At 36.0% G+C, this 22451-nt stretch overlaps 1 protein-coding gene across 13 annotated transcripts in view; it reads right to left on the reverse strand.

Moving 5' to 3' along the window:
* Positions 1-73: 73 nt before the first annotated feature.
* The window catches only part of MAP2 (microtubule-associated protein 2), a 172174-nt gene continuing 149796 nt past the window's right edge, over positions 74-22451 (reverse strand). For 7 of the 13 annotated variants that reach the window (XM_014546060.1, XM_005874199.2, XM_014546059.1 and 4 more), the window contains 7 exons: positions 21439-21609; positions 19937-20084; positions 14448-14788; positions 8173-8265; positions 6220-6301; positions 4209-4321; positions 74-4000 (listed from right to left, as the gene is read on the reverse strand). In XM_014546060.1, coding sequence (XP_014401546.1) covers positions 3785-4000; positions 4209-4321; positions 6220-6301; positions 8173-8265; positions 14448-14788; positions 19937-20084; positions 21439-21609 — 1164 coding nt within the window. In that variant the 3' untranslated portion in view covers positions 74-3784. The remainder of the gene's footprint in view (positions 4001-4208; positions 4322-6219; positions 6302-8172; positions 8266-14447; positions 14789-19936; positions 20085-21438; positions 21610-22451) is intronic. The other 6 variants (XM_005874194.2, XM_005874195.2, XM_005874198.2 and 3 more) reach the window with 3 other exon arrangements.

Here is a 22451-nt window from a genome sequence, read left to right on the forward strand (position 1 = left end):
TATATATACACACACACACACACACACACACACAATTTTTCCCAGAGAAGAAACAATCTGAAACTATAAATCTGATGACAAGCAATTTTATTTTGCAAAACAATCACTATACAGCAACAAATACATTTGCAAATTTTGATTGAAAAACATGAACTAACTACAATCAGCCATTGAAGAAATGCCTTTCTATGGTAACAGGCTCTAGAGTTATCAGAAGAAAGAAACCCCCCACAGATTTGTAGCGGAGTGTTGGAACCTTGGAATCCCAGCATACAGAGTATACTTTTTGTTGTTTTTTTTTCTTTTTGCTAAAGTTGAAGTAGATTTTCATGATTGACAGTTTTTGAGCTTAAAAATAAGCCTTTTCTGGCAGAGGGACTTGGCCTCAACCTACACACAGAGGCTAAAACTCCTAGGCCTAGAAAAACAAACATCAATGCTGATTTTACCACATCGATCTTGGAAGGAGTGCCTAGAATTTGCCTTTCCAAGCCATGAATCTACTTTATTTATTTATGTTGGCTACTTAGACCATGAACAGTTTATTTACCTCCTTTTGGGGGCATGAAAAATATGAGAAAAACTATAATTATAGCTATGCCAGAATTAAGCACATTGAGATTATTTCTTGACTACTACTGACATGTTATAGTTTGGTTGATGATCCCATTTCTTGCTGTACCACTATAGGAGTGTCTGAAGAAGCCAGCTACCATTAGTACAGTCTTCCATCTAAGAAAGTTCTCTCTGTGACCTTCTTCAGCCATAGGTAGTTGGTGCTACACAGGCGTCTTGCTTGTGGGTTGGATTTCAGCCCATCACCCTGCTGGAACTCAGTAGGAGGATCCAGAGAGAGTTGGTTCCTAAATGAACATGGCCTTTGAAACTCATCATAAACTCGGATCTTTCCTGCATCGTTATAAGGTACCCAATTCTTGGCTGCAGGTGACCCAGAGAGGGTGAGTTCATTGGAGAAGTTGGCCTTTTAACTCTTCACAGCTCTGGATTACTTATGTCTCCTTTAACAGGTTCTCAAAGGCTAAAGCCCAAGAGAAACTGGCATGAATAGATCTAGAACTGGAACTATGAAGCTTTAGTTTCTAGATCAGCGTATGGATGTCCCCACAAAAGTGGTGTTCAAAAAGCTTAATTTGTGTCGTTAACCTTGAGAGTGAAGGCAAGATGGGTTCCACCACTTATCCCCATAAGAAGACATTTATCCTGTGTTTCTCTCTTTTACTGGTACAAACATTCAGGTTTTTCATTGTTGTTATTAACATTATAGAGAATCACATTTCCATACAAAGGAAGAGCATTTAATTCATTATAATTTTTCTGTGGTTTGAAATAAACATTTGTTTTAAATGCCAAATCTAATAACTTAATGCTTTACATAAATTTTATTTTAGACACGTATTTTTAAGAACCTGAATTTTAATATGTAGAGATGTTCTTTATTGTTAATTTTTATAAAAAACTTAAACCAAGTTGAAAAAACAAACATGTTTCACTTGTTAAAGTTGTTCTAACCAGTTGTTAACTTCTTTCTACCGAACTTCAATCACTATCTAACACTATCAAACATGTAAGAAAATACCGTAAGTTTCCACACGACTATTCTTTCTTCTATTTTCTGGTGCATTTCAAGGGAAGCTGATGGATAAAATGCCAGATTGGTCAAATAAAACCTCACAGCAATTATTAGGCAGAAAATAGACACATCCATTGTCCTACTCAGTTGTTTCTATCTTTTTTACTGCTATATGAAGTAACTGATTTAAATATAGTTTCCGACATGTTTGCCTATGTAAAACCTTTTCTTTGAGAGTGAATGGTGCACATTTGCTCCTAGAGTGTCTTACTGTGGATGTCACATTGGTTCCAATATTCAACGAGTCACAAAATGTCACCTGTGTCTCTCTGTTATTGCATTTCTTGAATTCTTTCTCAGATGCTACTATTCTTCCTTTTTGCCTTACCCACGCTCATTATTTCTTCCTTTACATTCATACATTGGTTTGGCTCAAATGAATCAAACACCTACCAGATCATTTGCTTGTAACTGTTCATAATCCAACCTACCAGCCCTGAGCAAGAAAATGAATAGATAAAATACTAAAATGCACCCATCCAGCCTGGTAACTTATTGCCTTATTCAGGCCATTGACTAATTCATTGTTTCTTCATAAGTCTAAGATGGATGATTTATGAGAGGAATTAATTCATTGAGTTGTGATTTCTAGACTGTATATAAAGTCAAACAGTATTATCTACTCATAAGTAATGCTAAGTCATACAGTATTCCTTTAAGCAGTGTTGGAGTCTTGAATAAAATGATTTTGACATCTGCATCTCAAGCATTTTGTAGCTATAGCTTCTCAAAATACTGTAATTTTCCTTTCTGATCAAGGGATCTTTACTTTGGGGAAGGAAGCCAAATCTCTTCTGTCAGATAATTTGATAAGCAGGTCCTATTTGGAAGAATGGGATAACATGTCCCAAATTCCCACTGTTAGTTTCAACTTTAGCAAATGGAAAAAAAGGGAAGAAGAAATATTAATAAGTCTTTCATGAATGATTACAGAAATAAAAAACCCAAACTATTCTGTGATTCAAAATAATTGAAATCCATAATTTTAAACCAACAATCTGTAAACCCTTTTATGTATAACTGGACTCACCCCCACAAACTCCATGTTGGTGAAAACAAAGAAAAATAAAATCTTCTAGCATCACGGGAGAGACTTGTATCTGGCACTATAACAGGGTTACAGCTTTGAGTTGTTACAGAAAGCAACTTCATGCTAAAACTTTTTGTCTTTTTAATGTATTTTTTTAAATAGGGAAAGAACCCTGCTAACATCTACTTTCACATACCTAAAATTGCAACACCAAAGGGTGCAGGAGACACAGATACTGTGAATAAGGAAGTATAATATTCAAGTATATGAGGAAGTATCACAAATGGCCACAGAGAAATATATATATATTTATATCTATAATACTGTATCAAACAGATGGAAAGGGGGCGTGAAACCGGTAGTGTGGACACAGATCTAGCTGATAACTGACATTCTAACCAGACACGAGTCCATCCGAGTGCAAGTGCTTCATTCTTAAGAGAGCACTTCTGCACCACTTCCTCAACCGCAGCTCAAATGCTTCGAGACTATTTTTTAATTAGTTAAATAATTTATTGAATTGACTTATACTCTGATATAATTATCCAGGTCCCAAATGTTAATAACTTAATTGAATCTTTCTTCCCATTTATACAAAATAACACTTAAAAAAAAAACAACAACCCTATTTCTTACATGCTCTTCCCTTCCTGCCATCAGACTCCTTGATTTCTTTTGAACCGGCAATAAGTTACAATGTGAAGCTTTTACCGTTTCACCCAGCAATAGAATAATAGTGAGATGAGCAGCTTGAATGTTAACAAGGCCTTTCAGAATGTAGTGGATAGCCTTCAGGCACATGAAAGGTGAAAATGCAATTTTTCAAATAATAATACTCCATGCAAAACAGAGCAGAGCAAAAATAATCGTCCAATTGTACTCAGGTAAAGCCAGTGTCTTCCTGTTGCAAATGGAAATCAAGTCAATTTCTGCATATGCTATTCCTGTTTTTAAATATAAAATTGTAACAATTACTAGAGTTTGGGAATGAGATTATATTTATTTTATGGTTTGTAAAGAATAAACATAACACCTGCTCAGAGCCCACTCCTGCCAAGAGCTCATGCCTAAATAGTATTACTTCAATGCTAAATGAGAAATATTCACAAGCCCTGCTTAGCGAGTGCAGCAGTGACATCCTCGGCCAGGGTGGCAAGCTGAGGGGATTCGAGCAGGTTGATGCTTCCCGAAGAGGAGACATTGCTGAGTCGCCTCGGGGATGCCACGCTGGATCTGCCTGGGGATTGCGTGATGATCTCAGCCCCGTGGTCCACACGGGCCTTAGCATGCTCTCTGAAGTTCAACTTCTGGCTGTCAATCTGTTTAAGACAAGCATCAGTCCTTGTTAATTCAAGCATCTTAACTAACCCCTAGATCTTTTTCTATATCCCAGAGCTAATGTGAATGTCACTTCTACTCAGCTCTGCCATCCCTACTTCCCATATGTTCAGGTCTTTAGTCTTGGACCCATGTTGATAAAAACAAACAAACAAAAAAGGCGAGACCACTCATGACCTTGTTTCTTACCTTGACATTTCCACCTCCGGGTACATGGTGAGCATTGTCAAGCGAACCGACTTTAGCTTGGGCCTTTTCTTTGAAATCCAGTTTTACACTCTCAATTTTCACACGTCCACCACCTATGTGAGGAGAAAGGCTTTAAAATCCTTGCTGAAATCGTCTATTAGTGGTGACTATTTCCCAAAAATGATTATAGTAGATAGTCCATTGTAATCTACAAGCTCAATTAGCTCTATTAGCCTCTGACCATAGATGTGAAAAAAAAAATCTTTTAAAATTTCTAGTCCATACCATTTTCCCCATGTTACCTAAGATAATGACATCTTTTTTGTACTATTATATGGATTGCTTTACATATTAATACCTTTCTCCTCTATCCACTGTAACATAAGATATCAGAGGGGCTTCTCTTATCTGTATAATAAATAATCTGTGACTGCAGGTGCTGACCTGTTTCCTTCACATTCTCTATAGATATTCCACATTCCACAGTAAACTGGTGAAAATCTTGCTGTTGTCAAGGATCATTGTGCTAACACTTCTTTATGAATTTAGTCATCTGATTCAGTTATTACAGAAGAGCTAGATTTAGGAATAGGTGGGAGTTCATGACAATAGTCTTTTATACCAGTAAATCTCTGCACAGAATATTTCCTTGTCTATGTAAAATTTTTCTGTGCATCAAGACCCCAGGTAAATTTGAATAATTGTATACTTACTGTCTGAAATTAAAGAACGCAATATTTTCTTCTGTATTTTGGAAGAAAATAGGCAGTATGGCCAAAAACCTCAGTCATACTGTTGACAGGGAAGTACAAAGTCAGCTAAGTGTTTGTAGGCTTGAGTTATAGACAGGGGAATTATGAAGACAGGCAGAATGGGGCTATGTCCCTGCTGCTTCATGAATGACAGAGAAGCTAAAGCCAGGGTAGCAGTTGTGAAACTAGTAATAGAGACTCCATATAAGTAATTTTAATTCCTTGACTTGTTTTATGAATACCCCTTGCCAAAGCAAAGCCTGATTTCTAGACATGTTTCTAAGGCATTTATCCATTTTAATGAATAAATGTTTTTCAACTAATAAATCTTTTTAATAATCTTCTCCTGATCAGCAATTTTACTGGGCTTAATTGTTCTTACACCTTGTTTCTGATAACATGTGAGACGATGAATGGGAATACTCTAATACCTGGTTTAATTACGATGATAAGCATAGATTATTAAAACCAATTGCTTCCTCATGTTATTCTATAATACAATGATATATAAAAATTGTATCAAAATTTCTCAAGAAAATTACAAATTTGATAGTTGTCCATTATTTACACATGAGTGGAGGTGGAGTTTAGCAAAAATACATGTAATATGTGATACTCAGAAAAATAACTCAAAATATGTTAGAGTCACATTTGAAAGAGGGAAAAATCCTTAGGAATTAAGAATATAAACTCTACTGTAGAGCACTAGTCCCATGACATGTTCTAGAAAATCAAGAGGTCCATAGTCAAATACGTTTGAGAAGCATTTATATCCTGCTGAGAATTTACAGTTCTTATTGACCTACTAAAGGATCTGAGAAATTCAACAGATAAATAAAATTCTTCAGCTTTGCTTACCCACAATCCTTATTTCACTTAATGTAGAAAAACAATCTCATGAAAAATCGTTGGAAATGCTGCTTTAAGTCCATGTAATTATGTATGAATACATGGTCCAAAGCATTTTATAGACTACATATTTAGAAAGAGCTGCAATAAGCATGTTGAGTACATAGAGATAAATGTACCTTGTAATTTTTAACCTGTCCTATGATATACGGCCTATTATTGGTAATGGAGTTTACTTGTCCAAATGAAGATGTCCAAATTTCTAACTTAAGTTTCTCTATATAAAAGAATTAAGTATCAGGACATTGAAAAGTCCTTCCAATTGGGTATTTCATAACAACAAAACCTTTGCCTGTCAACTTCTTGAATCCAATATAATATTCCTCAAGCTACGAAAAGCATTTACTTACCTGGCCTGTGGCGGATGTTCTTCAGAGAGCCACATTTGGATGTCACATGGCTTAGGTCTATCTTCTTAGTAACAATCTGTACCTGTGTGAATCACATAAAAATGCTTAAAATAGTTTAGATTTGAACAAACCCCCTAAGTTCATACATCAAATCTAGAAACATGTGCAAACTCACAACACACTACAACATATCCAGGAACCCAAACTGAAGTACATACACACATAGGGCAACATCATCTCCCATATGTCCTCCCACATGTTTGGTTGGAAGGAAGGACCCAAGTGGAAGAAAATCCTAAAACAGAAGATTGTATTAGTAGGAAACAGATTATGCCACAAAGGGGACAGAAACACCTGGATTAATAAGGCAAGAATGAAGCGACATCGTGTTAAACCTTTCCATAAGCAAAGAGCCAAGTGAAGAGATACATTACTTTTTTCAAAAGTGATTTTTACATAGAAGTGAACAACATTGCTCAAAGATACAAGAAGAACAGTATTGCTTTAAGATACAGGAAGAAGAAAGCTGTAAACATACTTTTCTAAAACATTATGTCTTAGCTAAATGGAATTTTTCTTGTGCACCAGATTATTAATGAGAACAGCATTTTTTTTTCTTTTTGTGTTTTGTTGAAATTATTTCCTCTCCCAATATTTAGAATAGTGCTTCTCCAAGTGTGGCTCATGGTGCATTTGCATCAGAAGTATTCGGGGATTACTAAATTGGATGCTGTGGAAATGGGGCCAGGGACTCTGTGTGTTTGAATAAGTGATTCTTCTCTAGAGGAAATTTTAAGATTATTGTTTTGGAGGTTGGAAGCTCACCTACTTATTTTAAGTTTATTAGTTATCTCAATTTATCCTTTTCTTACTTAGGTATTTTGGGTCCGCCTTCTGATCACTTCAAGTTATTTACTTTGACTGATACTGTTTCTGTGAAAGTACCAGGTGGTGAGACTTACAGTTAGCCCAACAGGGAGGAAGGCAACCATGTCCATGTAAACAGTGACCCTGAGTCTTAGCCCAGAACTCTTGGAGAAGCCCAGCAAACCTTGCTATGGACTTCCCATGACAGGGAAATTTTTATGCTTAGTGGATCAACTTTGAACATCAGGTGACAGTTCCTGATAGAAGTCACTTGCTCATCTCTCACTGCTTGACTCCATCTCTGTCCAGTTGAGGAGCAAGGAGCCAAGAGCTATTAGACAGGTGAGAATTCTGGTTTTTGTACTCTAAATTATTGGAGTTATAGATGGCCAGAACCTAAAGTTTAGGTGACAGGATCTGGCTTGAGTTTGCCTGTTTCAATTCTGCCTCATCTAAGTTTGAGAGACATGGATTCATCTTTCCTTTCCGCTCAGGATATTATGTCCACTCAATTTAAGAGACAGGAAAAATACCATTAAGACATGTATACCGGGACTTAAATCCTTTCACTTCAAATTAGAGAAGACCCATACTTCACCAGTTTTGTGTTATTCAAGGGACTTCTAATTCTTATGAACGATTTAGCACAAAAGACATCACACACTGGGTATTTTAAACTATATCAATCTTTGCCTCAAGAGTAATTTAAATGGAGCTAGAAAAGTGTGTGCCCAGGTGACTTTTGCAGGGGAACAGAGATAGCGTGAGGAAATGCCTTGGGGCCAAAGGCCAGCAAACAAAATTGGCAAGTGAAGTGGGTTTTCCATCCCCCTGAAAACCATAGTGCACTCCATTAAGGTTTTGTTTCTTCAAACGAAAGCAAGAAATGTGCTGGTGATCTTAAAGGGAAGGATGAGAAACCCATCACCGAAAATGCAAGGCTGAGAAGCTCCCAGATCAAGGGGACACGTGGGGCAGCAACAAGGCGGAGTGTGTTGGGAAGGAGGCAGGAAAGGAGACAGGGTGCTGGCTGTGCAGATGGCTCCACGCAATCAGGACAGCTTTCTAACAGAAGCTTCTACTTACATTTCCGCCCCCAGCAGAATGTTTGATGTTATCCTTGGAACCACATCTGGACTGAACCTTGCTAAAATCGATCTTCTTGTTTAAAATCCTAACCTAAAAGGAATTGGAGGTAACTTCATTGTGCATTTTTCTTTCAACAGGCTGGGTATAGGGAACCAGAATGGGTAGCGCCAAAAAGGCTCCAAACTCCCTTCCACCTACATAATCATTTAAGAGAAAAGCGAACACTGGAACTAAGGAGCAGATCTATCATATAAAAATGAGCCTCTATTGTTCTGCACTCCCAAGGGCCAAGTGCTCCAGAGCCTTCTGTATCCCAGTTGTAGGCAGGTATAATATGGAAGCAATTAGAGGAAGAGAAAATGAAAACGGATCATCTGGGGGGAGTCTACTGTGGGCAACAGTGAGACTCAGGTTTACTCTACGGAAGGTCCAATAGTATAGTTCAGCGTAGTTCAGCCCAGGATCCTGAAGGATACGCCAGTGCCCTACCTGCCTCTCTTTAACCCGGACAGTGTCAGCCATCACCATTATAAATCATCTTGACTTAACTGTATTATTGGGTCACATAGCACAGGGTCTAGTGAATGCTACAGGTGAGGGTCCTCATTCATTCAGGGGAAGAACCCCTGGTTTCCTAAGAGGGTCAGCAAGGAGGCTCTGGGCCTTCCCTGAACGCATGGCTCAGTGGCCTTTGAAATGCCTCTCTGAAAGCTGCTCATAGGTAAACAGCCATTGCCCTTGGGTGGTGGGTGTGGAAGCATTCTTTCTATTTGCAGAAGGTAGAAAACCAAAGAACTTTAGTTAGCTGACTTGTAAGAAGTCATGTAGTCCAGGCCTTGGGTAGGTCCAACAGATTTGAGGTTAGGTGTTTAATTTCTATTTTCAGGAAGTTCAGTTTTATCTTGAAGACAATAGCAAATCCAGATCTGGAAAGATATTACTCTGGCATAATATAATGTGCAAAGTTAAAACTCTTGTGACTTCTTTGATGTGTCTTTTGAATTCTGCATGTTGTAGAGGGCAGATAAGCAATGTTAGCACAGAAAGAAAGGTTTATTTTTATTGTTTGGCTGGTTCGTTTTACTTTTTCTAAAGCTACTGTTCTTCCCTTCCCCCAATAGCTTAAGAGAAATCCCATTTTCAATGCTTTATGGGACAGTTTATCCTCTTATTTTTTAAAAAAAGCTAAATAAATTTATCTTAGATATGCAGCTGTGTTACATCTAGTATTACATCTCTTGATCTTTTTAAAAAGGATAAAAAATTGCAAGAGGACATGAATCCTACTATTTTTAACTAGACAAAGCTTAAATCGCAGTCCTGCCTAACTAACACTGACAAGATAGCTGTCCCTTATAGGGAAATATCATTGGCAACTCTCATTGACAGCCCAAGGGAAGGGCCTCTTGTCAAAACTCTGAATTCAGAAGACGTGATGATTGGGCCACACCTTAGGGCATAATAAAAATTTCAGTTTCATAAAAGGGGGTATATCACACAGTCTATATCTAACAATAAGTGTAGCTGTAAGCTCAGAATTTCATATAAACTATGATACACATACCTTTAAGTCAACAAAGACCATTACATTTCAAACCACAAAAATGTATTTTAGAAAAGAAATAATTTATTATGCCTAATAATACTTTTAATTTTTATTCATGAAGATCTAATTATTTGGCAATGAAATAGAATTTATCTAAGCCAGTTTTTTCCCTCATCCTTAGGAATATAGAGGGTCTCATATTGCATTAACAAATTTTAAATTAGAGATCATTAGAGTACCAATCAAGACACTCATTACAAAGTGATCACAAGCCAAATGTTAACTCTGATTAACTTGCTGCAAAAATGGAAATTCTAAATTCGGCTGCAAGAATCTGACTCTAACATTTAATCAACTTTTTGACAATTTTTCTGATTGCCAAAACAAGTTATTCAAACCCAAAGGCATCACACACATTGCTAGCATTATTTAGAGATAATTTAAATCTTAAAACTTAAATGTCGACTTCTGTTGATTTTTTCTGGTTTTCTAGATAGTCATAGATTTTCTAGTGAAACAACTAGCTGATTCTTTTCCATAGTAGACTTTCTTAACCTATGTCGGCTCAATCTATAATGTGAAGCCGACCTTTGACATGCGTTAATGGCACATTCTTTACATATTTCCATATTTGCAATAGCTTCATAGTATATTGCTTTTGTCTAAAATGAGGCCAAGTATGACATGCGCCATCTTGCTTGATGGCTAAGTAAGACAAAACAAAACCCCTTTGCTCAGTATGATTTATCCTCTAGCTTGACAACTTGCACCTGAACACCCACCTTGTCTGTGTGACTCACATTTATGCCTTAGAAAAATTACAAAATACTTCATGCCAAAGATCTCTAGGATCATTTGCATTAATTAACACTTAGAGAGCTAATTCCACAAATACCAGCACTTGTCACAAACCTTTCCATAAAATAGAAAAATAGATGGCTGCTGTGAAGGATAAAGTTTTGGCAATGAAATAGAATTACCCTTCTAGATTAGTTGTATGTGTGTGTGTGTGTGTGTGTGTTTAAATGAGAGAGTTGAGTTTTAACTCTCTGTTCTATGGAAAGATCTAAATCAAATTTCTTTCTTTGAGAAGAATTTTCATTGAATTTTTGTTTCCCTAAAGCATATGTCAACAGAAAATTATTTTAATATTTTAGAGACTGTCTAAAAATATAAATAAAAAACTTCTATTTGGCAAGTTAACTAATTTTCTATATTCATGATATGGAAGAAAAATATTTGAATAATCATTACCCAAATTAACTCTGTAACACATTTTAACTTTTATTATTTTCTTTTATTGAAAGTTTTACTTGAACTATTAACGCAAAATGGGGTGATCTGAAAGAGAGGCAATTTTTTCTTCTGCATACTTCTCAGTGGAAGTGAAATCAACTGGATCATGTTCCTAAAGCTCTGCCTTATTCAAAATTCTCACCAACTCCCTTTCCAATTAAATGCATCAACATTTCTTAGCCAGGAAGCCAGGGTTCTCAGCAAATCTGATTTTTGAGGCCTCTCTTAATTCTTTACATTTTGGGCCAGACTGTGTATATACTTTCAAGTTCATCCCCATGCTTTCTTTATGTTATTATCTCTTGCTAGTAGAACCTGTAACAGATCATTTTTCAAGGTTCAGCCCAATCAGTCCAGCCACAGCAGGAGACTGGCAAAAAAGGATTTCAATATCATAGGAAAATATTTGTGACTTAGTTGCATACATAGTTGACAAATTACTATCATATTCTGAGGCAAACCATAGATATGAGATCTAAAAGTGACCTTATAGTCTATTTATTATTTATTTTTTATTTTTGTTAATCCTCACCCGAAGATATTTTCCCATTGATTTTTAGGGAGAGTGGAAGAGAGAGGGAAAGACAGAGGGAAACAGCAATGTGAGAGAAACACATTGATTGGTTGCCTCCTGCACGTGCCCCGACCAGGGCTCGGGCTGAGGAGGAGCCTGCAACCAAGGTATGTGTCCTTGACTGGAACTGAACCCGAGCATCAGTCCACAGGCTGATGCTCTATCCACTGAGCCAAACCAACTAGGGTATAGTTTATTTAAATGAGATGGTGCTATATACAAAAACAGGTATTATTTTGTTGCTTCTATTCTACAAATTAAGAAATCTGAGGATGTAAGAGGTCAGTATCTAAAGTCATGCAAAATTTAATAGAAAAGGGGGACCAAGAACTCAGCTCTTACATCCTGGTCCAATATTCTTTATGACAATATTCACTGTGGTCTAAACAGGGCAAGTTTCTTTGGGTAACAATTGTAATGGCATTAGGCATTCACACCTATTCAACAGTCACTAGAAAGAATGCATCTCACCATGCATATAAAATACTACATTCATTCTACTTTCAACAAATATTTTATTGAGCATCTACTGAATACTGAGAACAAAATGGACCTCATCCCTAATTTTATAGAGCTTATGGTCTAGTAAATGGGACAAGATCGGCATTAAATAACCATACAATGGAATGCTTAATTACAAATGTGGTGAGAAGAACTGGCTATAGTGTGGAGTGTATATTCAGATAAAAGAAAAGATGAAGGGAGACCATTTAACAACTACTGTAGTGACATCAACAAGAGATAACGTAACCTGTGCTATAGTGGTACACAATGTAGTAAGAGCTATTTGGGGCATCAAATCATTAGTTCTTCAAGATGGCCAGGATATGGGATGAGGAAAAGGGAGATGAAAAGATGACTCGGATTTTTGATTTGGCAAAAGAGTCCTACTTTTTGAATAAGTGTAATAATATTAAAAATAATAATTCAATGTGAACTTTCCTTGCTGTTCCTAGAACCTGCAAGGCCTGCTTCTACCTCAGGGCCTTTGCATGTGTAGTTTCTTCTGCCTGAAATACTCTTCCCCAGTTATTCAAATGGCTTATTCCTTCACTTTCTTGAAGTCTTTATTCATGTGGGTAATGGGAGAACTTCTGTATCTTATTTTGTGAAAATATGAAAGACTATAAGAAGCTGTATAGCTCTGATATTTAATGTTTCTTAATTAATTTCTAAGAGAAATTAGACTGTTTTATTTCTAGAACGTGAGGATATTTCTTAGGTTCTAGTATAATGGATTTATCTAAATAAACATTTAAAAAAGATGCTAGGGTAACACCGACAGCAAAAGTAATAGGCTGAAAAATTCTACAAGTTTTTAAGTCAAAGATGAGTACTGTTGAACAGGAATTTCTTGCTTGGAGATGCCTCCATCTTTAGCCCAGCTGACCTGAAAATGACTGACTGCTCCATGCATGAAGTATATAATTCACAAGGCAATCCATCAAATCCACAGAAGTGGCCTTGCAGAAGTCATGATCCACCTAAGTTCTCTATCCAATAATCTGTAAATTATGGCCTTGTGAAACTACCCCATTAGTAACTTTCAACTATCATAAGGGTAAAAGAAATATGCAGTGTATACTAATCTTCATAAGACTGATAAAAACAAGAAACCTGTCAAAACGCCTACGCATATTTCATATAAATCAATGTGCCTATCAGAAATACATAGAAAAGGTATAAAGAGCCATTCATTGAGTTGTTGCCTAAATGTTTTTATGCCATGCATTTAGAGAAATTATTTTTCCTAACTTTGTTTAATCAAGTAACTGTGTTCTTAAAAAGTAATGTTATTTATTCTAAAATTTAGATTTAATGTAGATTAGGGAGCTAACTACATTTAGATAGTTTCAAATCAATGCACTTAATAAGATAGTCTTACCTTTGTCTTAAGTTAAATTAGCCAAGATCACTGTCTACACTGAATCCAGGATTGTATGTATTCTTTCCAATAGAGTGAATTTGTTTCAGCTAAAAAAGATGAACTTTATTGCTTCTATCAGTCTCCTCATATCTTCAGCTAGGTTATCTATGACACTAGGCATTGATTTGCCTCACTGAACTAAGCCATTGAGCAGAACAGCCTCTTGCCAATAAAAGACAGGACTTTAAAAGGAAAGATGATGGCTAAGAGCACAAAACCTATACATCTAGAAGAGCAAAAAATGTACAAATTGGGGCAAATAATAAGGCTTCTCAACTTGAAAAGTTGTTGAATTCCCAAGACAATTAATCTTAAATAGGGTTCTAGTACAACTGTATTCATCAAAACCATATAGACTGTCTATTTATTATCAACATGAATATTCGTCCTTTGCAATGTTCGGCAACCTCAGCCAGAGAAGAAACTTGGTAAAGAATGCTCTGATTTGGAGTGAACATGAGAAAATGGTAGAAGACTTCCTAGGAAATCCTTGGGGAAGAAGGAAGGAGGTGAAAGTGGAATCACTAAAATATAGTCAGATGAGCTCACAGTCAGGATCTAAAACAGAATGCTGTCAACTTATATCAGAAATGCCATTTTAATCTCTTCAGTTAAAATCCATAAGGCAATAGAGATACATTTAGAAAAGATCTGTTAGGCAACCAAATAAAAGTTTCTCTTACATGGTCACAACAATTTTTATCCAATAGTAACCATATTTGTTAATAGAAATAAATATGTCCGGTGATTTTCATTATATTTTATAAGCTAGCTTTCTCGGATAAGTTCCAAACTCTTGGCCATAAATCAAACCAGTAACTCCATCTCCCTTTTTCTGTAAGAACTGTTAGCTTATATTATGAGGAAGGCATCATAATAATTAGTGGATTTTATACCTGGCAGCAAATACGTATTCATATGATTCTTACCTGCCCCCCTTTAGGCTGGTATTTGATGTTGTCTGTTGATCCGATTTTAGACTTGACATTCTTCAGGTCTGGCAGTGGTTGGTTAATAAGCCGAAGCTGCTTAGGAGTAGCAGGAGACTTTGGAGGAGTACGGATGATGGCGACTTTCTTCTCACTGGGCACCAAGATGGCAGATTTGGGGGTTCCTGGTGTGTGAGGGGTCCTGGGGTAGCTAGGGGTTCCAGGAGTGCCTGGGGTGCGTGAAGAGTAGCTTGGTGGGGTGCCAGGAGTAATGGCGGTTGATCCAGGGGTAGTGGGTGTTGAAGTGCCACTTTTTCCTGCTCTGCGAATCGGCTCTGACCCTATATGAACAAATAAAAAGCAAAACCAAAAATTCAGCATTAAAAAGCTCTCCTTAACGTATCCTTCTTCTCACAATTGTTAGCATTTATAATGCATGAAGTTTCTGAAGTATTTAGAGTATCTATGAATCACAACGCTAAAAAATGTAAGCCTTGTCTTTTATGGTCATTACCTGGTACAGTTTTTTGAACATGCATTGCTGTCAATGCAAGAATAAAACTTGAGTTTTGCTGATTTTTCTTAATTCTATTATGAATGTGTCAAAAACTGTTTTTTTTACCTGGGTAATCATTAAGGCATATGGATCTGCCATTAGTTGCAAAAAGAGTCTGCCCTTAATCTTATGTGGGTTCATATTTACTGAAGTTAAGTTTCTGAAGTATTTAGAATAGCTATGAATCACAATGCTAAAAAATGTAAGCCTCCTCTTTTATGGTCATTACCTAGTACAGTTTTTTGAACATGCATTGCTGTCAATGCAAGAATAAAACTTGAGTTTTGCTGATTTTTCTTAATTCTATTATGAATGTGTCAAAAACTGTTTTTTTTACCTGGGTAATCATTAAGGCATATGGATCTGCCATTAGTTGCAAAAAGAGTCTGCCCTTAATCTTATGTGGGTTCATATTTACTGAAGTTCCCTCAAATGGTATGCAGACCATTGCTCTGTGCAGTAACTTCATTCTGATATCCAGGTGGACATTCAATGTAAAACTGTGACTTAAATCACATACTTTTGGACTATGTAGAAAATTATTGGATTACGTTTCAATGGTGTCCCCTCATCTTATATTGAAGAGCACTGTGAGTTGCAAATGTGTTTACTGAAAGCCATTCAATGATGTCAGACATTGTCTACAATATCATGTATTTTCTTTATAAGGAAAGTTGTCTTAGTTCTTAATACCCAAAAAAAAAGTCCATTTATCTCCTTAGAAAACTAGGATGTTTTTAACATTATATTCACAGTAAATCTTGTTTCTGATTGTGTTTACTCCTCTACCCTCATTACTAGTTTGGTAATTTGAAGTCAAATCAATAATCTCTCATGGCCAATTATTCAAGATATTGCAAGATACAATTTTTTTTTTGGCCTCAATTTGACTTTAGTCTCACTTTATCATTTGACTCCTTTCCCCCCATTTCTTATACTATGTTTGCCTCATATTATCTTTTAAAATGTATTTTGAATGACATTTCAAACCTTTTTTTTTGAAAGAATGATATAAATAAAAGTATACCTTACAAATTTCGAAACACTTTTGTGACCACCAAAATACCAACCAACCAACCAACCAACCAACTAAACAAACAAAAACAAAATACAAAAAATACAATAGCTAGAGGGACCTCTTATTATCCCTAATTTAAAAATGAGGACATTGAGGCTCATTTACCCAGACAATATTAAATTCTAGCTTCTTAATATTTTTTAAGTTTTTCTTTTTAAATATACTTTTTATTGACTTTAGAGAGGAAGGGAGAGGGAGAGAGAGATAAAAACATCAATGATGAGAGAGAATCACTGATGGGCTGCTTCCTGCAGGCCCCCTACTGGGGATAGAGCCCACAACCCAGGCATGTGCCCTGCCTGAGAATTGAACCATGATCTCCTCATAGTTCGTCGCTCAACCACTGTGCAACACCGCCTGGGCTATTTATCTTTTTCTTAACATAAAAATCTTTTCTCTTAGAATAATACATTGATTTCATTTATAGACCACTTATTTACATTATTTACATTGATTATACAAACTCTTTTGTTGTATTTTATAGAAAGGACATGATTTTTATTTTTTACTACTGAGTATGTGGTACTTTGTAAAAATCAATGAATCTTCTAGAAATCCTGTAGAGAGGATAAAGATATGACTCATTAAGTTTTTAAAAAATATATATTTTATTGATTTTTTACAGAGAGGACAGGAGAGGGATAAAGAGTTAGAAACATCGATGAGAGAGAAACATCGACCAGCTGCCTCCTGCACACCTCCTACTGGGGATGTGCCCGCAACCAAGGTACATGCCCTTGACCGGAATCAAACCTGGGACCTTTTAGCCCGCAGGCCGATGCTCCATCCACTGAGCCAAACCGGTTAGGGCAATGACTCATTAAGTTTAAAACCAATGAAGTGAAGAGGACATAGAGTCATCTAATGTAATTGACCACTGTTGCAGGAAGTTCTTCCTGAGAAGGGGGACAATTAATATTTGCTTAAATATTTACAAGTAGTGAGCTCCACAGAGCTTCTAAGACAATTGTGATGTATAGGCAACATAGAGCTACTCACTGGCCTAGGTTTAATTTCCTGGAGAAACAGAATAATTTTATTTCCTCTTTCAGTGAACAGTTTTCACATATTAATTGAAAGTTGCCCTATGTCCTTTTGGTTTTGTAACATAAGGGCAAAACAGGTAAACTCGTCAACTAACAATATGAAATGAGATATGAAGAGACTGAAGTGATAAATTAGTGTGCATTCTGTGATTTTTATTGCTTTCAACAAAATCGTATTTTGAGACCAGGATGATACAATCACACCCAACTTGCCTGTAGCTTCTTTTCTACAAAGCTTGTTTATGACCAAGTTTTGGATGCAGGCTTGAATCAATCACTATGTCCTTCTGCAGAACTGTATTTCTGCCTCAAATGTTTTCTCTATGACTTCCTCACCTCCGAGTAACTCAGGTCTTTGAGGGAGAGGGATCTTCTCTGTATTATTTGTCACTGTACCCAGTGGGATCTGAACACAGGAGGTATACAATATATTTTCTTTTTAAAATAGTACGAATTGGATTCAGAATTGATCCAAGTGTGCTGAGGTGTTTGTTTTTTTTGTTTGTTTGTTTGACTTTATAGAGATTAAGCTGATGTAATATGTTGGATGTGAATAACAATTTTTATTAAAGATATTTTTTAAAATAAGAGTCATTGCTATACTTTTAGAAAAAGGCTTTAAGCTTTGGAAAACTAAAGAATAAAGGTTTTGAGTTACATCTGGAGAATGAGGGGGGAATCACTAATATTATGCCATTAACACTGATGTTCAATAGATATAATCATTTTTATTGCAATAAATGATGATCTAGTCGTCAAAATGACACATTTGAGTGTTTCTTATATGTTCTGAAATTTAAAAAGGTTAAATTTAAGATACAAAAACAACTAAAAAGGGGTGGGAGGGGGTGAGAGAGGTCAATGGGGGGAAAAGGAGACATATGTAGTACCTTCAACAATAAAGATTAAAAAATTTAAAATATTTACAAGTTACTTTATTAAATGGCACCCCCATTTATCTTGTCAGCTCCTCAATGAAAATGTCTTTTCCTCCTTTGGGGCTAAATGAACTTCCGGTATAGCATTGTTCCTTTCAAATCTTTTCAATAGCTGTACCAACTGCCAGAATATTCTTGTGTGCAGTTAAAAAGATGACAGGCAAATCACACTCTTCTAATTGTCAATGTGCCTTTTAGCTATTGCTATGTGGAGATGAAACAAACCCTTTCCTTAGAGTATCAGTTATGTTCATTATCAAATAATACAATGCAACATGCTTATGTAAGTAAAGTTAGAAAATCAAAATAGATTGACTCAGAACAAAAAAGCAATTTATATGCAGATACATTTTAAAGGGCAGAGCACAGTGGCTGGAAGTTGTAGATTTATGGAGGAAGTACCATTTGTTTCCATAGCAACAAATAGAGGCATGATTCATGGTATACATTTGGGGAGTACTTGATACATTTGTCTTGTCTTAACACCCCCGGGGTTATGCCCAATTCCAACTCCAGATATCTGAGCTGAAGTCTTATCTCTGGAGATGACTAACTCTTAAATGCATTCTTTCCAATTTCATTTGAACACTTTATTTTTGCTAAGGAAAAAAGAGTTTTAATGCTTTCAAAGTTTTTCTAGCACATATTTCAAAGGATGTTAATACTTCATGAAGCTAAATGATGTACAGCACAATTGCTCTAATATAACAAACATTTTCATTGTAGACAAAAGCACGGTTTAAATGTCATGGTTACATTTCAAGTGGGCTAATTACTAAAAATTTAATAAAAAGTAAGTGGTGAAGTCAACTATAATGTGATAGCAGTGGCAATTTCCACCATTTTGTAATAGATCTTAATGACAGATACTATTTTTTCAAACGTTTCCACCATTTTGTAATGATTTTTAAGTTACAGAGATACTGTACGATTTTCCAAGGGATTCTATAGAGCAATTCTCTGGAACTATTTCTTCCAAATAAATATAGAGAAGACTTTATGAGGACAGGTTGTGAAATGATCAGTGGGCTGACAGCCAAATTCAACCACTTACTAGCTGTATAGCATTGGACAAGTTACACTTTCTAAAAGGTCAGTTTTCTCATTAGAAGATTTAGTGAGGTTATTAATACCTAACCATTAGCTTTGTTAATTAAATTGCGTGGAAAATGTGTCTTAAGATTTTAGCATCTCCATGTCTCAGTAAATGGTAGCTATTTTTGGTGTAATAGAAACATATTTGTGAAGGTAATTTGAACCCAGTCTTTACTAGATAGTCTTGGTAGCAACACAACATATAAGAAGGTAATGAATGATTAGAACATTTTTACAGTCTTTACATACACGGTGATAACTACCAACCAGTACATGATGGGCCATCAGTCTAAAGAAACGGAAGCTCTGGCACAGAACATGCTCTGTTTACAGCCTGATTGGAAGGCAAATTCTTAAACAAATTGAGCAGGATCCTAGGTTTTGATTGTTGACTTTCCAGTTAGATTTTAAGGGTTAATTTTCTATAGCTATATATTTTCTAAACACCCGACTACAGGTTTTCTTAATTACTTCTTTCAAATTTATTTTTACTCTAAATGTGAAAGAAGAGGGAAATATATTCTGAGAAAAACAACTTTGTCCCAATCCCATTTAATGAATAACAAAGCAGTATGTACTCATTTCCGCCATGAATCGTTTTGACTCAAACAGCTCTTAGGACCCCTCAACAGTCTAAATTTCCTGATCCTCAGGACAAATGCAATCTGATTTTAAAGCACGTTTTGACAAATGTAAGGCATACATACGTAAGTTCTGCTCTACTTATGGGATTTTAGAAACATGATTAGAAAGGAAGACAAACCAAAAGAACCTACTAGTGGTCCGCCGTGCTGAAGAGGAGAAGGAACTGTTGAGAGAGAAGGAGTTCTCGTCTCTGTCTCCCGATACAGCTCTCCGAGGAGGGAGGATGGAGGAGGGTCTTGGCAGAGATGAGCGCTTTTCTGGGCTCTTGGTTACTCCATCCTGATGGTGGGGCGGCGGGTGAGGGGGGGGACAAAAGAACGTTGGATTCTTGTGAACCTTTATTTTTAATTATACAAGGTGATTACGTTGATCTGGCTATTTTTCCTCCTGTGCTGATAGATTAATTTCTTTAATACACACTACTGAATTTCACATGCTTATAAGCATTTCTACTTCAAAACTTAGAATTCATATTTGCCTAGAGGTTTGTTAAAAATGGATTACTTTGGATTTAGTGTTAATAATTGATTATGAAGTTCCAATCCTAATTGATAATATAGGCAAAATGAATTTACTCAAGTAATTTTAGTGAATTAATAATTTTACTGAAAAATCTACATTAGCATGATAATTTATTAATCAGAAAGGAATGGCAGTAGGGCATTGCATGCATAATATTCCTAACAATGACCCTTGCATACATCGTGCACTTATGTCATAGGAACTGGAAGCACTTTTATATCCACTTATAATTTAATTCTCAGCACAAAAATCATATGCATTTTATAGCCAAGGAGACAGGTTTAATCAGTTTATATAATTTTTTCAAGTTGTTAGGTAACAGAGGTTAGTATTAAATCCTGATGTGTCTGATGCCAAATCCAAACTCTCTACTGTATTGTCTATATATATACAAACGCCTAAGCGACCATCTGACCATTCAACTGTTCAACCGGTAGCCATGATGCGCACCGACCACCAGAGGGCAGATGCTCAATGCACAGGCATGGAAACATAGATCAGTCTGATGAATCTCAGAGAGAAGAGCGGGGGTGGGGTGGCGGGCGGGAAGAGATTAACCAAAAATCTTATATGTATACTAGAGGCCTGATGCATGGATTCCTGCACCAGTGGGGTCCCGCGGCCTGGCCTGTGGGGATTGGGCTGAAACCATGCACCAGGCCTCCAACATCCACTGAGGGGTCCCGAATTGCAAGAGGGTACATGCCAGGCCGAGGGACCCTACCGGTGCACGAATCCACGGATTTGTGCACCGGGCCTTTAGTATATAATATAATTTGGTATTATTAGATTATGCAATATATATATTAGATTGTATATATATATATATAAAATATGCTACATGCAATATGTTTAATATATTTTGTTTGCATTTGAAATTTTGTTAAATTTCAAATAAATAATAAATTAATAATGGGTTTCTAGTTTTTTAATGGTTAGACTATTCATAGCTGCTCAAGCTTTTAATTTGTATTTGTTTTTTCATAAAGGTCTATTATTTAAATGTCACCCCAGTCAGAATTTAAAGTGTTTGCTTTCATTCATTTATTAAATCCTGTCCTCTTCCCAAATTATATTCCTTTCTGCGCCTTTGACTGACCTGCTGCCTTACCTTGTTCCCTGATTCTGAGTATGGCAAACGGTCTGTGGAGCCCGCTGAGGAGGGCTGTATTAAAAAACTGTCAGAAAATGTAGTCCTTTTAGTTGGACTAGGGCAGGCTGAGCTGCATCTTGGGGACTTTGTGTTACCCTGTAAGGCAGGAATCTTTGACAAGGTAGAATTCTAGCCATGAAAGAAAACAAACAAAAGCACAAAATAAACCAAACTATGAAATAAAAGGAAAATTTAAAAATGTATAAACATATAAAAAATTAAATGTATATTTTTAATAAGAACACATGATAAATGGTTATAAATGATGACAAAGATGTATATTTATATGAGAATGAGAGATTTTCATTGAACACCTCTTTTAAACTTAGGAATACTCACATATGAGAATATAGATTAAAGTATTCTTTATGCATTCTATGTATAAAGTCTCTGATTAATCCATAGATCTTACATGATACTATCTTAGATGATACTATCTTGTGAGTTTGTTGGAATTGTTCCTTTGATAAACATAGCTCTTAAGATGTATATATAACTAATATTGTGGTCACATTTCAAGAACTTTAGAACAAGGTATAAGCCTGGCCGGTGTGGCTCAGTGGTTGAGCATCAACCTATGAACCAGGAGTTCAAGGTTTGATTCTCAGTCAGGGCACATGCCTGGGTTGCGGGCTCGATCCCCAGTGGGTTGTATGCAGGAGGCAGCCAATCAATGATTCTCTCTCATCATTGATGTTTCTATCTCTCTCCCTCTCCCTTCCTCTCTGAAATTAAAAAAAAACAACAACAAAAAAATAAGGTATATTTAAAATCTAATAATTAAAATTTTTTTAAGTTGAGAAAATATATATTTTAGATTATATACATTAATTTCATCAGAAAACTTCAGAGTTTATATATGAGTTTATTTTATGAGTAAAATGCAAACTGGGGATTAAGTTATGCCATACAATTCATAACATTTTTACTCATGGGCCACAGTTTGTATGATGTGTTATAAATTCCAAAAA

This window comes from Myotis brandtii, unplaced genomic scaffold (genome assembly GCF_000412655.1).
Source record: "Myotis brandtii unplaced genomic scaffold, ASM41265v1 scaffold43, whole genome shotgun sequence".
Classification (NCBI taxonomy): domain Eukaryota; kingdom Metazoa; phylum Chordata; class Mammalia; order Chiroptera; family Vespertilionidae; genus Myotis; species Myotis brandtii.